Source organism: Python bivittatus, unplaced genomic scaffold, assembly GCF_059951505.1.
Source record: "Python bivittatus isolate LINGU-HERP-01145 unplaced genomic scaffold, Pbiv_v1 ctg000160_np1212, whole genome shotgun sequence".
NCBI lineage: Eukaryota > Metazoa > Chordata > Lepidosauria > Squamata > Pythonidae > Python > Python bivittatus.
Genome location: NW_028277076.1, coordinates 9779230 through 9793384, shown reverse-complemented (window position 1 = coordinate 9793384; position 14155 = coordinate 9779230). Strand labels below are relative to the sequence as shown.

At 48.0% G+C, this 14155-nt stretch overlaps 2 protein-coding genes and 1 pseudogene across 3 annotated transcripts in view; all 3 read left to right on the top strand.

The window, feature by feature from the left end:
• The window catches only part of LOC103066736 (uncharacterized), a 44300-nt gene that overhangs the window by 9099 nt on the left and 21046 nt on the right, over positions 1–14155 (top strand). The window lies entirely within an intron of this gene.
• Positions 5652–9931, top strand: LOC148214889 (uncharacterized). Its single transcript, XM_088147199.1, has 2 exons — positions 5652–6119; positions 7793–9931. The coding sequence occupies exons 1-2, from the start codon at positions 5652–5654 to the stop codon at positions 8966–8968; spliced, it is 1644 nt and encodes a 547-aa protein (XP_088003325.1). The 3' UTR covers positions 8969–9931.
• LOC148214888 (uncharacterized) lies at positions 9643–11954 on the top strand (annotated as a pseudogene).

Sequence of the window (14155 nt, the reverse complement as noted above, 5' to 3'; positions counted from 1 at the left end):
AGGGTCCAAAAAAGCCTGTTACAACAGCTTTTGCCGCTTTAGTTCCCCTTTCGAGTTTGAGTTTTCTGAATGTGATTTCTATAAAGTACTTTCCACAATTCCTTAGGAAGAGCTGAATAAGAGTTTAGCACTGACTTGGCATATCTGAAAAAAGAGACTTGTGCATATAATTGGGGGTGATGCCACTGGGGGACTTTTGTTGGCCACGAGAACTTTGAAAACAGGAGGCTTTCCATGAAAACAGCCTAGACCCACCCGAAAGCCAGGTGGGTTTCAGTCCAGGCCCAGTACGGAGGCAGCAGTGACCATGCCTGTGGACGACCAATGGTACAGCCGGGAAGGGGAGGTTCAACCATCCTGGTTGTTTTGATCTCTTAGTGGCTTGCGATCTCAGGAATATACCCTGATCAGCAATGCTGTTGATGTCTTGTCCTGGTGCCTGGAGGCAAAGGGGCATAACTGGAGAATAATAGGCTTCAACTTAACCCTGGCAAGACTGCGTGGTTCTGGATTTTGGGCCGCCGATTCTGGGACTGACTACGCCATCTTTGGTGCTGGCTGGGCTTGCACTGCCCGAAACAGATGGGCGCGCAACTGGGGGGTCCTCGATTCACGACTCCTGCTTGAAGATCTCGTGGCAGCCATGGCTAGGAGGGCCTTTGCCCAGCTTCGTGCTGGGCACCCATTGGGCCCACTCCTGGATCTGCAGGCTCTGCTTAGAGTCACTCACGCGCTGGTCACCTCCCGGGTGGACTACTGTAATGCGTTCTATGTGGGGCTGCCCTTGAAGTGTATCCAGAAGCTTCAGCTGGTACAGAATGTGGCGGTGCGTGCATTTACGTGTGCCCCTAGAGCAACACGGGCCTTTTCTGCCGCAGCACCCGCTCTGTAAACATCATCCCCCCACGCACAAGGCAATTGGCGCCATCTCTCCCGACTTCCTGGAAGTCCCTTAAGCCTGGTTGTGCCAACAGGCGTGGAGATCGCAAGGGAACGATAATTTGATTAGGCGGCTCCATTGTGTATAATCTGAAGCTGTCTCTTAGCCTTTTATAATAATATTTATTTTTTGTACTTACTGTACATTTCTAAAATTGTTTTTATTGTTGTTTTGTATGCTGCCCAGAGTCACGTTATGTGAGATGGGCAGCCATATAAATATGATCGATCAATCAATCAATCAATCAATCAATCTCCTGGACTTGCTGTCAGGAGCAGGAAGCACAATTTTACGGCCCTTCTTCTCCTTTCTCTGTGGCTGGTTCCAGTCAGTGATGGTGAGAGGAAAGACGTCAAGCCTGATGCTGTCAGGCCTAGCCCAAGGAACTCCAAGAGACCATGCAAATTCAGTCCGGCTATGTTTATTAGCTACAACCTCTAGCAAGAATCTTCCCAGACTAAAACCCCAGTTCCCAAAGTCCTCCAGCCACAACAGTCTGAACTCCTCAGGGAGGTGCCAGTCTCATCCTTTTGTTCCTCCCACACGGTTCCGGTGAGCTAAGAAAATGCTTATCTCCCTGAGCTTGGCCTTCATAATTCCATTCCATCACAGATGCCCCTGATTTATGGATTGGCTCGTGGCTCAATATTCTCATTTCTTCTCTTAACCCCTGTATGAGCCTGCTAGGTCATCTGTTCAGTTATACATCTGGTCCCTGGTCCCTGTCCCAGAGCCCCCAGTGCCTGGGAGCTGTGAGGGGAGAGGGAGGAACAAGGTCAGGTGCCCCCTAGCAAGACTGGGTGCCGCGGGTGTTTGAGCCTCCTCTTGCTGGGGTCTTCTGTTTCTGGCTATGAACAGGGTCAGCTTCCCCATTTGGGTCTAATGCAGAGTCTGGTGGGTCTGACCTCTAGGCAACTGAGGCAAAGAAACTATATTCTGCCTGTTATTCTTCCAACATCCCAGGTTATGCTTGTTCACGGAAATTGTTAGAATAACTGGCCTGGGCTGGCAAGAACAGGAAACAGCTGTTTCAGTAGCGGTTCAGTAGCTGTAAGTCTAAAAGCTCAGCTGCGTGTTCCGGTCCTGAGGTCCGTCCACCCCATTTGGGCCAAGTACTGTATGTTGAAACCCTTTTCAGAAGAGGTTGGAAGAGCAGCAGCAGGTTCAGTTGCCGCGCTTCCTGTTTCGATGCAGTCATCGGACAGCTTCCGTTCTCGGCTTCAGCCCTTCGGCTGTTTCCCGCATGCTGTTCATTGTGGTAACTAGCAAAGATGTGGTCTCTGAGATCAAAAGGCATTCCTCCGCAACGTGTTCTATGGAGGGAGATAATGGGTCTTACAGAAGTGTTACACAAGCTTCTAGGACAGTGTTTCTCAGTCCTGGCAATTTTAAGATGGGCGGACTGGGGCACAGAGATGGGGGCACAGAGAGAACTGCTGCTGTCTGTGCTCCTGTCCTCTGACGATGCCGGTCACAGATGCGGGTGTAACGTTAGGAACCAAAACTTCCAGAACATGGCCACACAGCCCGGAAGACCCACATCAGCCATTGTATTCCGGCCGTGAAACCCTTCGACAATACATGGGCGGACTTCACCTCCCAGAATTCTGGGTAGGGAATTCTGGGGGGTGAGGTCCACACGTCTAAAAGTTGCCAAGACTGAGAAAGACTGCTCTAGGTGATTAGTGGAAATTCCATCACCCACCAAGGGTGTCTGAGATAGATCTTGCTGAGGGGGACGGGAAAGTACCATGGAATCAAAGTTCTTTGCTTCCTTTCCCCTCCTGCCCTTCCAACAAATCACAAGAGACACACTTCAAAAACAATGGATCAGCAAATATATTCAAGTATACAGGCCAAGATCGTCCCTGCGGCATTACTGCAATGGCTTTTTCCTTGTCTTGGTTCGCTGCAGCCTGGGAGAAGGGGTGGGACTGGCTTTCTCTCACCTGCGGGCAGGTCAAGCATCGTTCTGAGGTTTTCAGCTTCGGGCCTTCACACCACAGGCCTCCTTCTCACTTCCTGAGCCTGGTGTTCATAGCTGATGCTCAACCAGGGAAGATGCTTCACCCTTACCAGTCTTGCCCAAAATGGGTACAGAGGCCCCTTGGTGAGGAGGTGCCTTGGGGTCTCCCTCCCCCCTCATTTTATCTCCATTGCAACGAGCCTGAGAGGTAGAACTGGGCTGCAAGAAAGCAGGTGGCTGCAAATCCCCCAGCGCACTCTGTGGCCAGAAGATGGCTTGAACCCAGACCATGCGCCAAGGCCAAAGCTTTAACCCTTAAAGGGGTCTACGCCCGCCTGGGGAACGTGAAGGCGCAGCACGATGTGTGAAGCCCATCACTGTTGTGGGGTCTGGCAGAGGTTGAATCTCCCCCCCCCACACCCCGCTTATCATAAGGATTTCAGAGCAGGGGAAGGAAGGAAGAATGGGAGAGCCCGGCAGGCAACGAACCAAGCTGGCACTTCATGGGCACGACCACGTTGCCTTATTTCCTTGGACAAGCGAAATGGTGAAGGGGGGGGGGTTGTCTTTGCAACCTCGCTAGAAAGACACCATTAGCTCCAAGTGAGAGGGACACGTACGCAGGATACCTCGAGGGTATCCAGGAAAGGGTCTACAGCTAAACCGGTTCAAACTGCAGTTCAAACTGCCTTGTCCCTGTAAAGTATAAAAACTGAGCTTTCATTTCTATTGGTGTGGGACACCCTGGCGTATTTGCTGCTTATGCTTTGGGTTGTTGACCATCTGGCTTCCTTTACTCGGCCCAATAAAAGCTGTTTCTTTCTAAGAGCCTCCTCCTGAATTCTTGGCACTGGATTTCTCTGGGATTCAGGGTTGCAAACCTTACATTGGCAAACCTGAAAAAGGGGCAGATCTGAAAGAGGCTTAGAAGGATGAAAAAGTTTAATTTCGTATCTTTCTAACTCTGCTTCACAAAGGAAAATTCCAGAGGAAAACCAGGGAAAACCACACAGGCCCATCTCCGAAACCGAACAGCGCGGAAGCTTATTTGAAAGGGACAGTCCCGCTTCCAGAGTTTCCACGTGAAGGGGAAAGGCTGCGCCGCCAGAGGCAACGTGAAATGACCAGATCGAGGACGAAGGTGAGTTTTGGTCACCGGCAGCTGAACTGAAGCAAAACATTGTCCTTCATAACAAAAGGCTGCGGTCGCTGCACCCGGGGGGGGGGGCGGAGGGGAGCCGCTCGGCCGCGGCTGCCCGGACGGCGAGGGCGCGGCACGGCCGGAGACCCCCTTCGGCTCCCGGCTGGCCGGACGCCCCGGGAGGACCCAGGGAGGGCCCCTCGCTGCCGCCTGCGCGGCCGCCCAGGGAGAGAGCCCCAGGGAGGGGCCCCTGCAGCCCAGAAGGGCCGCTCAGCTCCCGGACGCGCCTCAGGCCTCCGCGCCGGGCCCGTCGCGCCACTCCGCACCGGCCGCCATATTTGCTCGCTGAGGGGGGCGGACGCGGATTGGCTGCGCGGCGGCGGCAGCTGGCGGCAGGCCTCTCGGGGCGGCACCTCGGGAGGAAGTGGAGGAGTTTCTCGGCAAAGGGGCGCCGAGAGGTCCCGCCCTCGCTTCCGGAATCCGTCCGGCGAGGGAAGGAGCGTCGCGGTTTGGCGGCGAGGTGCCCGGATGCAGGTACGGCGCTGGGGATGCTGGGAGAAAGCGGGGTAGCCGGGCAACCCTCGGCCTGGTGTGGAGACCCGCGCTGGGGAGAGGCCGGGTCCGCCGCCTGCCCGCCCAAAGGGGCCGTGAGAGGCCGGAGGCTTCGGCCTTCCTCCCCTCGGGCCTTGCACCTCCAAGGCCTCCGGTGAAGAGAACCGAACCCCCGATCCGCCTCTCGTTCTCCTTCCCAGTGCGAATGTTCCAATACTAAATATAAGAATTTATATATAATATATATATTAAAAAAAAAATAAAAATTCCCCTCTCACCCCTGTGGGTGGCTCATGTCTTCCTCGGTCTCGGGTCCTCTACCAGCGGCCTGGGAGCTTGAGGGCTGTGCGCGGGATCTTGGCTGTTCGTAGCCCTGCACTCTTCTGGACAAGAGCTCTGAGGTCGTTCCTGGGATCTGTGGGAGCCCCTCGCCCGGCTTAGAGTCACGGCCCCGAGTGCTCTGCCGCCACTGGGACCACGTTGGCCTTGACTTTCCACATCCTCTCTGTTTCCTCCTTCAGGCCCTGGTCCTTCTCCAGCTTCCCACGCTCCTTCTTCCTGATGTTGCTGCCACTTGGCACTGCCACATCTATCACTACCGCTGTCTTCTGGTCCTTGTCTGCTACCACGATGTCTGGTGGACTGGCCAGTCCCTGCCTGTCCGTCTGGATCTGGAAGTCCCACAGGATCTTAGCCCTGTCATTCTCCACGACCTTCTGTGGAATCTCCCATCTGGACTTGGGGGGGTCTAGCCCATACACTGTGCAGATGTTCCTGTACACAATGCCAGCTACTTGGTTGTGCCGCTCGGTATATGCCGTTCCTGCCTGCGTCTTACACCCTGCCACTATGTGTTGGACTGTCTCTGAGGCCTCTTTGCACAATCTGCACCTTGGATCCTGTCTAGTGTGGTAGACCCCTGCTTCTATGAATCTGGTGCTTAGTGCCTGTTCTTGTGCTGCTGTGATCAGTGCCTCAGTGCTGTCTCTTAGTCCGGCCCTTTCCAGCCACTGGTAGGATTTCCCAATGTCAGCCACCTCAGCTATCTGTCGATGGTACATCCCATGCAGGGGCTTGTCTTGCCATGGCATTTCCTCCACTTGCACTTCTTCCCATGTCTGCTGCCGCCTCAGCAGCTCATCTTTGGGTGCCATCTTACTGATGTACTCCTGGATACTCCGGGTTTCGTCCAGGACAGTGGCTTAGACACTCATCAGACTCCGCCCGCCCTCTTTGCGGCTGGTGTACAGTCTCTGGGTGTTGGACTTGGGGTGGAAACCTCCGTACATGGTGAGGAGCTTCCCGGTCTTCACATGGGCAGCCTCCATGTCTTCCTTTGGCCAGCTCACTATACCGGCAGGGTATCTGATGACTGGCAGGGCGTACATGTTGATGGCATGGATCTGGTTCTTCCCATTGAGCTGGCTCTTCAGGACCTGTCTTATCCTTTGGTGGTACTTGGATGTTGCTGTCTTCCTTGCCTCCTCATCATGGTTCCCATGTGTCTGTGGGACACCAAGGTATTTATAGCTGGTCTCTATGTCTGCTATGTGGCCCACTGGTAGTTCCACCCCATCGGTCTTAACTACCTCCCCTCTCTTTACTATCATCCTGCCACACTTCTCCAGTCCGAATGACATCCCAATGTCCTCGCTGTAGATCCGTGTCAGGTGGATCAGCAAATCGATGTCTGGTTCACTCTTAGCATACAGCTTGATGTCATCCATGTAGAGAAGGTGGCTGATAGTGATTCCACTCTTGAACTTGTACCCGTAGTCCAGGCTGTGCTCAGATTGGTCTGCCTAGTCCTTGAGTCTTGGGTGACTGCTCTATCTATGAGTAACTCGTGTTTTGAGCCTCTGGTGTTGTTCCCAATGCCCTTCTGAGCTGTGCTCATGTACTGGCCCATATGGTCTTGTAGCTTGGCGGCTAGGATGCCTGATAGAACTTTCCGTGTTGTGGGGAGGCAGGTTATTGGCTGGTAGTTGGATGGTGCTGTTCCCTTGTGAGGGTCTTTCATGATCAGCAATGTCCTTCCTTGTGTTAGCCAGTCTGGGTGGGAGCCTGCTGCTAGCAGTTGGTTCATCTGTGCTGCTAGGCGTTCATGCACTGCTGTTAGTCTCTTTAGCCAGCAGGTGTGGATCATGTCCGGGCCAGGCACCATCCAGCTTTTCATGTTCTTGACCCGCTGTTGGATGTCTGCTACTGTGACGGTGACTGGTTCCTGTTCTGGGAGATTGCTGTGGTCTGCTTTCAGGTCCTGCAGCCACTTTGCACTGGTATTATGTGTCTTCTCTTTCTCCCATATGTTCTTCCAGTACTGTTCAGTTTCCGCTGCTGGTGGCTCAGCTGTTACTCTGTGGTTGCACTGCAGTTGGGAGTACACTTTGGATGGTTCTTTGGAGAATAGGGCATTTATCTTCTTGGCCTCTGCTTCTCTAGTGTATCTCCTTAGCCTGGCAGCCAGTGCTGTGAGCCTTTGTTTAGCAGTCTCTAGGGCTTCAGATGGAGTCAGGTCCATATATTTTTTCAGTAGCCAAGTCTTATCCTTAATCTCCACACGCTTCTGTAGTTCCACCAGCTAAATGACTTCTCTCCAAGTTGCCTTGATCTTCGCCTCCAATCTCATTTTCCAGGGTGGGTATGTACTGCTGTTCTTCTTGATTGTGTAGCCAAGCATTTCCAGTGGCTGCAGCATATACCAATTCATTGGTTTCAGTTATGGTGGTAGTAGGGATTGTCTGGAGGGCTCTGTTGGCATCTTCTAGCATACTAGCTGATGGTACTTCTCCACTGAGCCTTGGTAATCGGAATCGAGGGTTGACTGTAGCTAGTTTATCCATGATCTTATGCCTCATATCGGCTGCTGTGCTCTGTAATGGAAGGGGTGGCAGTAACGTTCCAGCTTCAGGTGTTGGGTGCACATCCAGTTGTTCTTCCAGGTCTGCTTGAGTCTGGGTTGTAATGTGGAGTTGGTCTATGTCAAGTTGTGAGAGCATCTTCCTCTTCACTATGTTGAAGCGCTGGGTAACAAGTTGTTTCTCAGTTAGTGTGGATGTAGGCCTTCTGTCTATCCATAGTTCCCCCATACGTTTCATATGAATATATATATATATGTGAGAAATATATTTGTATGTAAACTCTGTGTATCTGAAATCTTGTGTCACTGCCTTGCTCTTTTTTGCCCCTTCAGGAGGACGGACAAGTCTGGCAGAGGAAGGAAGAGGAGCCCGGGAGGAGCAGAGGGAGCCCAGCCAAGGAACCCTGCCTGGTCCAGGGCGCAACTCCCCCGGGAGACAGCGGGGAAAGGCATGGAGGCTGCGGGGCTGCAGAAGGACCGCCCCCAAAGGAGACGATCCCTAGCCAAGAGGGACCCCGTGAGAGGAGGGTGCCTGGAAAGCGAGGCCGGAAGGGGGAAAACACCAGAATACCCGGAGAAGCCAAGACGTGCCTAGAGTGCAGAGAATCCTTCGGAACAAGCAGAAATCTCCGACGTCATCAAAGAATCCACTCAGGAGAGAAACCATATAAATGCCCGGAGTGTGGAAAAAGCTTTACTGAGTGTGGATTCCTCCGTCAACACCAAATAATTCACACTGGAGAAAAACCACATAAATGTCTGGAGTGTGGAAAGAGTTTCAGTCATACGGGAAGCCTTTATATACATCAAAGAATCCATTCAGGAGAAAAACCCTATAAATGCCTGGAGTGTGGAAGGAGCTTCAGTCAGAAAGCGTATCTCAGTCGACATCAAAAAATTCACACAGGAGAAAAACCATATAAATGCCTGGACTGTGGGAAGAGTTTCATTAGAAATCAGCATCTCAAAAACCATCAAAGAATCCATACAGGAGAGAAATGTTATGACTGCCTGGAGTGTGGAAAGAGCTTCAGTCTGAAGGAAACCCTTTATACACATCAAAGAATCCACTCAGGAGAGAAACCCTATGAATGCCTGGAGTGCGGAAGGAGCTTCAGTCAGAGGGGAAGCCTTTCTGCACATCAAAGAACCCATTCAGGAGAAAAACCCTATAAATGCCTGGAGTGTGGAAAGAGCTTCAGTCTGAAGGAAAGCCTTTATACACATCAAAGAATCCATTCAGGAGAAAAACCCTATACATGTCTAGAGTGTGGAAGGAGCTTCAGTCAGAGGGGAAGCCTTTATGCACATCAAAGGACCCATTCAGGAGAAAAACCTTATAACTGCCTGGAGTGTGGAAAGAATTTTAGTCTGAGGGGACAGCTTAATAGACATCAAAGAATCCATTCAGGAGAAAAACCCTATACATGCCTGGAGTGTGGAAAGAGCTTCAGTCAGTGGGGAAATCTTTATACACATCAAAAAATCCATTCAGGAGAAAAACCCTAGAAATGCCTGGAGTATGGAAAGAGTTTCATTCACAGGGGAGACCTTTATACACATCAGAGAATCCATTCAGGAGAAAAGTCATATAATTGCTTGGAGTGTGGGAAGAGCTTCAGTCGCAGTGGACACCTGTATACACATCAAAGAATCCATTCAGGAGAGAAACCATATAAATGCCTGGAGTGTGGAAAGAGCTTCAGTCAGAGGGGACACTTTTATATACATCAAAGAATCCATACAGGAGAAAAACCGTATAAATGCCTGGAGTGTGGAAAGAGCTTCAGTGTGAAGGGAAGCCTTCATAGACATCAAAGAATCCATTCAGGGTAGAAACCATATAAATGCCTGCAGTGTGGAAAGAGCTTCAGTCAGTGGGGAAATCTTTATACACATCAAAAAATCCATTCAGGACAGAAACCATATAAATGCCTGGAGTGTGGAAAGAGTTTCAGTGAAAGGGAAACCCTTTATACACATCACGGAATCCATTCAGGAGAAAAACCTTATAATTGCCTGGAGTGCGGAAAGTGTTTCAGTTGCAGGGGAACCCTTTATAGCCATCAAAGAATCCATTCAGGAGAAAAACCTTATAATTGCCTGGAGTGTGGAAAGAGTTTCAGTCGTAGGGGAACCCTTTATAGACATCAAAGAATCCATTCAGGAGAAAAACCGTATAAATGCCTGGAGTGTGGAAGGAGCTTCAGTGACAGTGGAACCCTTTATAGACATCAAAAACTCCATTCGGGAGAGAAACCATATAAATGCCTGGAGTGTGGAAAAGGTTTTACTAATAGTGGATGTCTCAGTCAACATGTAAGAATTCACACAGGAGAGAAACCGTATAAATGGCTGGAGTGTGGAAAGAGTTTCAGTCTGAGTGGAAACCTTCATAAACATCAAAAAATCCATTCAGGATAAACCATATAAATTCCTGGAGTGTGGAAAAAGTTTTACTAATAGGTCAGTCAACATCATAGAATCTGCATAGGAAAGAAACCCTATAAATGCATAGTATGTGGGGAAAGCTTCAGACAGACTGAATATCTGAGAATACATCAAAGAGTTCACACTGGAGAAAAACCCTATATGCATGGAGTGTGGAAAACTTTCAGTCAGTTAGGACATCTCAGCCAATATCAACAAATTCACACAGTAGAAAAACCATATAAATGTCTAGAGTGCAGAAAATCCTTCACAACAAATGGAAGCTTTAACTATCAAAGAATCCGGTCAGGAGAGAATCCAGATAAATGCCTAGAGTGTGGAAAGAGCTTTAGTGATGGTGGACACCTTCGTTGACGTGAAAGAATTTACACTGGAGAAAACCCTATAAATGCCTCGAGTGTGGAAAGAGCTTTACGGAGAGTGGACACCTCAGTCAAGATCAAAGAATTCACACAAGAGAGAAACCCTATAAATACATGGAGTGTGGAAAGAGTTTCAGTGAAAAGAGTACACCTCAAAGCTCATCTGAGAATCCACACAGGAGAGAAACACTATAAGGGTGGAAAAAGCTTCAGTCAGAGGGGATCTCTCAGAAGACATCAAAGAATTTGCACAGGGGAGAAACCATATAAATCCCTGGAGTGTGGGAAGAGCTTTACGAAGGGTTGGCAGCTCAATAACATCATGAATCCACATGGGGGAGAAACCATATAAATATGTGGAATGTGTAAAGAGCTTTAGGCACAGGGTAACTCACACTCAGCATGGAAAAATGCCCACAGAAGAGAAATTACGTAAATACATGGAGTGTGGAAAGAGATTTAGACTTAGTGGAAATGTGAAAAAACATAAAAACAATTCTCACAGGAGAGAAAACGTGAAAGCACGGATTGTGGAAAAACATTTGGAAGGGAGATCAGTGAAGAATTCTAAGAACACAGAGAAAGCATATGGATTTTTGGAGTGTGAAATGAGATTCAGTGGGATCTAAAGTTTTACTTCGTATCAAAGCATTAACATATAAGAAAATCAATAACTGAATTTCTACTTTAAACTAAATGTTGGTTTTTATCAATCATCCATTCCTGAAGGTTCCAAAGATACTTCAATTTATGTAATGTGAAACTGTTTACTATAGATCTCACATAGAATTTTTTAAATACTCGTTGGAGTCCAATAAGCACGGAAGCCAGTTTCCTAAAATATTAATTTAATCCCAAACTCCTACGGATTATATTTTACATTTGCTAAAAGTTGATCCTGCTGCTTTCCCAAAATTGGATATTCCAATATTGTTGAGCAGGGCAAAGCGGTTTGCTAGACTAGTGATCGGTGTTAGGAGAAACAAACACAGACGGTCCGTCGGTTTTCTTTATGTGTAGCCTATTTACAAATAACAGTCGAGCGACATACATCAGGCAAGAACTCAATAGCAGATACAATTCAACAGCAACATAGTCATAGCAGAGAGAGAGAGAGCAAAAACTTGCTAGGCTCTCTTTTACACTACTTATAGCCAATCAATTTGCGTTAGCTATGCCTAAGCTTTTTATTGTTCACACCTGTGAGTGAGACTGTGTTTTAGCAATCAAAATTTATTTCCCTGACACCCCTCCAATTTTGTGCTGAAAAGTGCATTTTGTGTAAACCAAGCTGCATTTCGAGGTTACAGTGTTTTTGTATACTTGACGGTTTGGTCATAATATCTGCTAGGTTGTCTTCTGAAGGTCAGTATTTTAATTTAATTATATTGTTTTTGATAGCTTCTCTTACGTTACAGTATTTGATATCAATACGTTTGCTTCTACTCTTCATTCTTTCTCCTGTTCCCATATGAATACATGTTGTGTTGTCTTTGAATACTGTTACAGGTTTTTGTATTGTAATATTTCCATCTTTTAATAACCGTTCAAGTCACTTTGGAACACAACTCTGATAGAGCTCTAAACTCTGCTTCGGATGTGGATAACGCTACTGAGGTCTGTTTCCTAGATTTCCAACCGATTGGTACATTTGCAAACAATATAATAAACCCTGAAATTGATTTTCTATCCTGTATATCATTTGCCCAATCACTATCTACAAAACACTTTAAGTCCAAGTCATTTGATGGCTGTAAGTATCAGCCTAATTCCATTGTCTTTTTTAAATAACGAAAACGTCGTTTAATGCCTAGCCGATGCTTCTGTGTCGGTTTTGCAGTGCAGCGACTTAAGATGCTAACAGCACTGGCTATATCTGGCCTTGACCACTGAGTTAAGTATAGAAGACTCCCTATGGTTGCCTGAAACAATTCTTGATTACAAGTTGAGTCATTTTCGAAATGCTGATACTCTGTTGACGTGGGAGTTTGTACACCTTTACGGTCTTGCATGTTATATCTCATTAACAATTGTTCAGTTTTCTTTCTTTGAGTTAACACGTACCCTCCATTTTGTGCTTTTCCTATTTCTACTCCTACATAATTTTTTATCTCGCCTAGACTCTTTAACTGGAACGTTTTACTTAGTTGCGGTGCAAATGCATCTATCTGAGCTTGATCCTTTGCTATGAAACATACATCGTCTACAAATATTAACAAGAGAGATTTTTCACCTGCACGTTCTCGTGTATACAAGCATGGATCGGCTAAACTGTTTTTGAATTGCAGTCTTTTCCAAACAGTATCTAAACATTGGTTCCAATTTCTGGCCGATTGTTTAAGACCATCTATAGCCTTGTTTACTTCATATACTGTGTCTGGCTGTTTACTTTCATATCCAGGTACTTGTGTCATATAAATGTCCTCCTTTAATTCAGCATTCAAATATGCGGTATCTATATCCAAATGATGTACTTTGTAGTCTTGTACTGCTGCCAGGGTTAATGCCAGCCTTATTGTTTCACTTCTCACTGTGGGAGCAAACACCCCATCATAATGCAGATTTTTTAGTTGTGTAAACCCTTGAGCTACTAATCTTGCTTTATATTGTATATCATCGTTCAGTAGAATTTTCTTTTTATATGCCCATCTGCAGCCAATTACCTTACTTTTTTTTGGTAACCTCCTAGGAGTAAATACTTTATGTTTTTTCATAGATAAGATTGCTCTGTCCATCACCTCTTCCCATTTTTGCTGTTCTATTAACGGCAAATCTAACACGTCCTGATAATTTTGCGGTTCGTAAGACACATTACAGACTTTTACTTCATCTACTGTAAATCTTTCAGGTGGTATCCCTTTATTTACTCTTTCAGAGATTATATTTTATGTTTGCTAAAAGTTGATCCTGTTGCTTTCCCAAAATTGGATATTCCAATTTCTTGTTTCACCTGTCATGGATTTCCAGTATGAGTCTTTGTTCAGTCTCATATCAAATTGGACGGGTTCTTTTACTTCACATACTGTCTCTTAAACATCCCAGTGTTTTAGGTATTTCTGGAAGTGCTAAAAGTTTCTGGGTCACGTTTTATCTAATGACCTGCCCTCGCCAGCCGAAATGCGCATGTTCGGAGAGCAACCCTGCCCAGTGTCAGGTTCAGCCGGCGAGGCACGGTTAGTTTTTGCCCAGCCGCGCTGAGTCCGTTCTACCGCCTGCTCGCTAGCTGGGGAAAAGAGGAAGTGAAAGCCGCGGCTGATTAAGGAGCCACCTGGGACCGCTTAACAGAAAACCGCAACGTGGAAGTTTTGTATCAACGCTGATTAGCCGCGAGCGCCGAGACAAAGGGCTGAGCCGCGGCTCGTGGAAAGGCGATCAGCGCGCAATTGGAAAAACCCCAGCTCTGCGCGCAGCTGAAAGGAACCAGAGGAACCACGACCACGCCAGCGGGCCAGAACAATCAAGGAACAATAAGAACTGGGCTGAACCTGCCATTCGAGAAAAAGGGGGGATTACATGGGCAATCTATAATCTATACTCTGCAATATGTAACGTAGCAACAGGGCAAAGCGCGGGAAGGCGGTAACTAAATTGTATCACAAGATGTGCCAAGCCAGTCCTGGCTTTGTTTGTAACTACTGCACGTTACGCTCAAGTAAACTTTGTTGCACACGTGTCATGAGAGTTTCTCTAGACGAACGGGGTAAACCTTACACCCAGCAGGGCTGCCCTGCCCTGCCCTTGCCTCGCCTGCTTTGGGGCCCTGGCTCCACACGAAACTTGCCTGCTTCCGTGGTGCCCCACTTTCCTCCAGGAGGAGCCTGGCGGCAACCCTTTCTGGACCAGACAAGGCGATGGAAGAACAGAAGCTTCCGTGAGCTGCAGC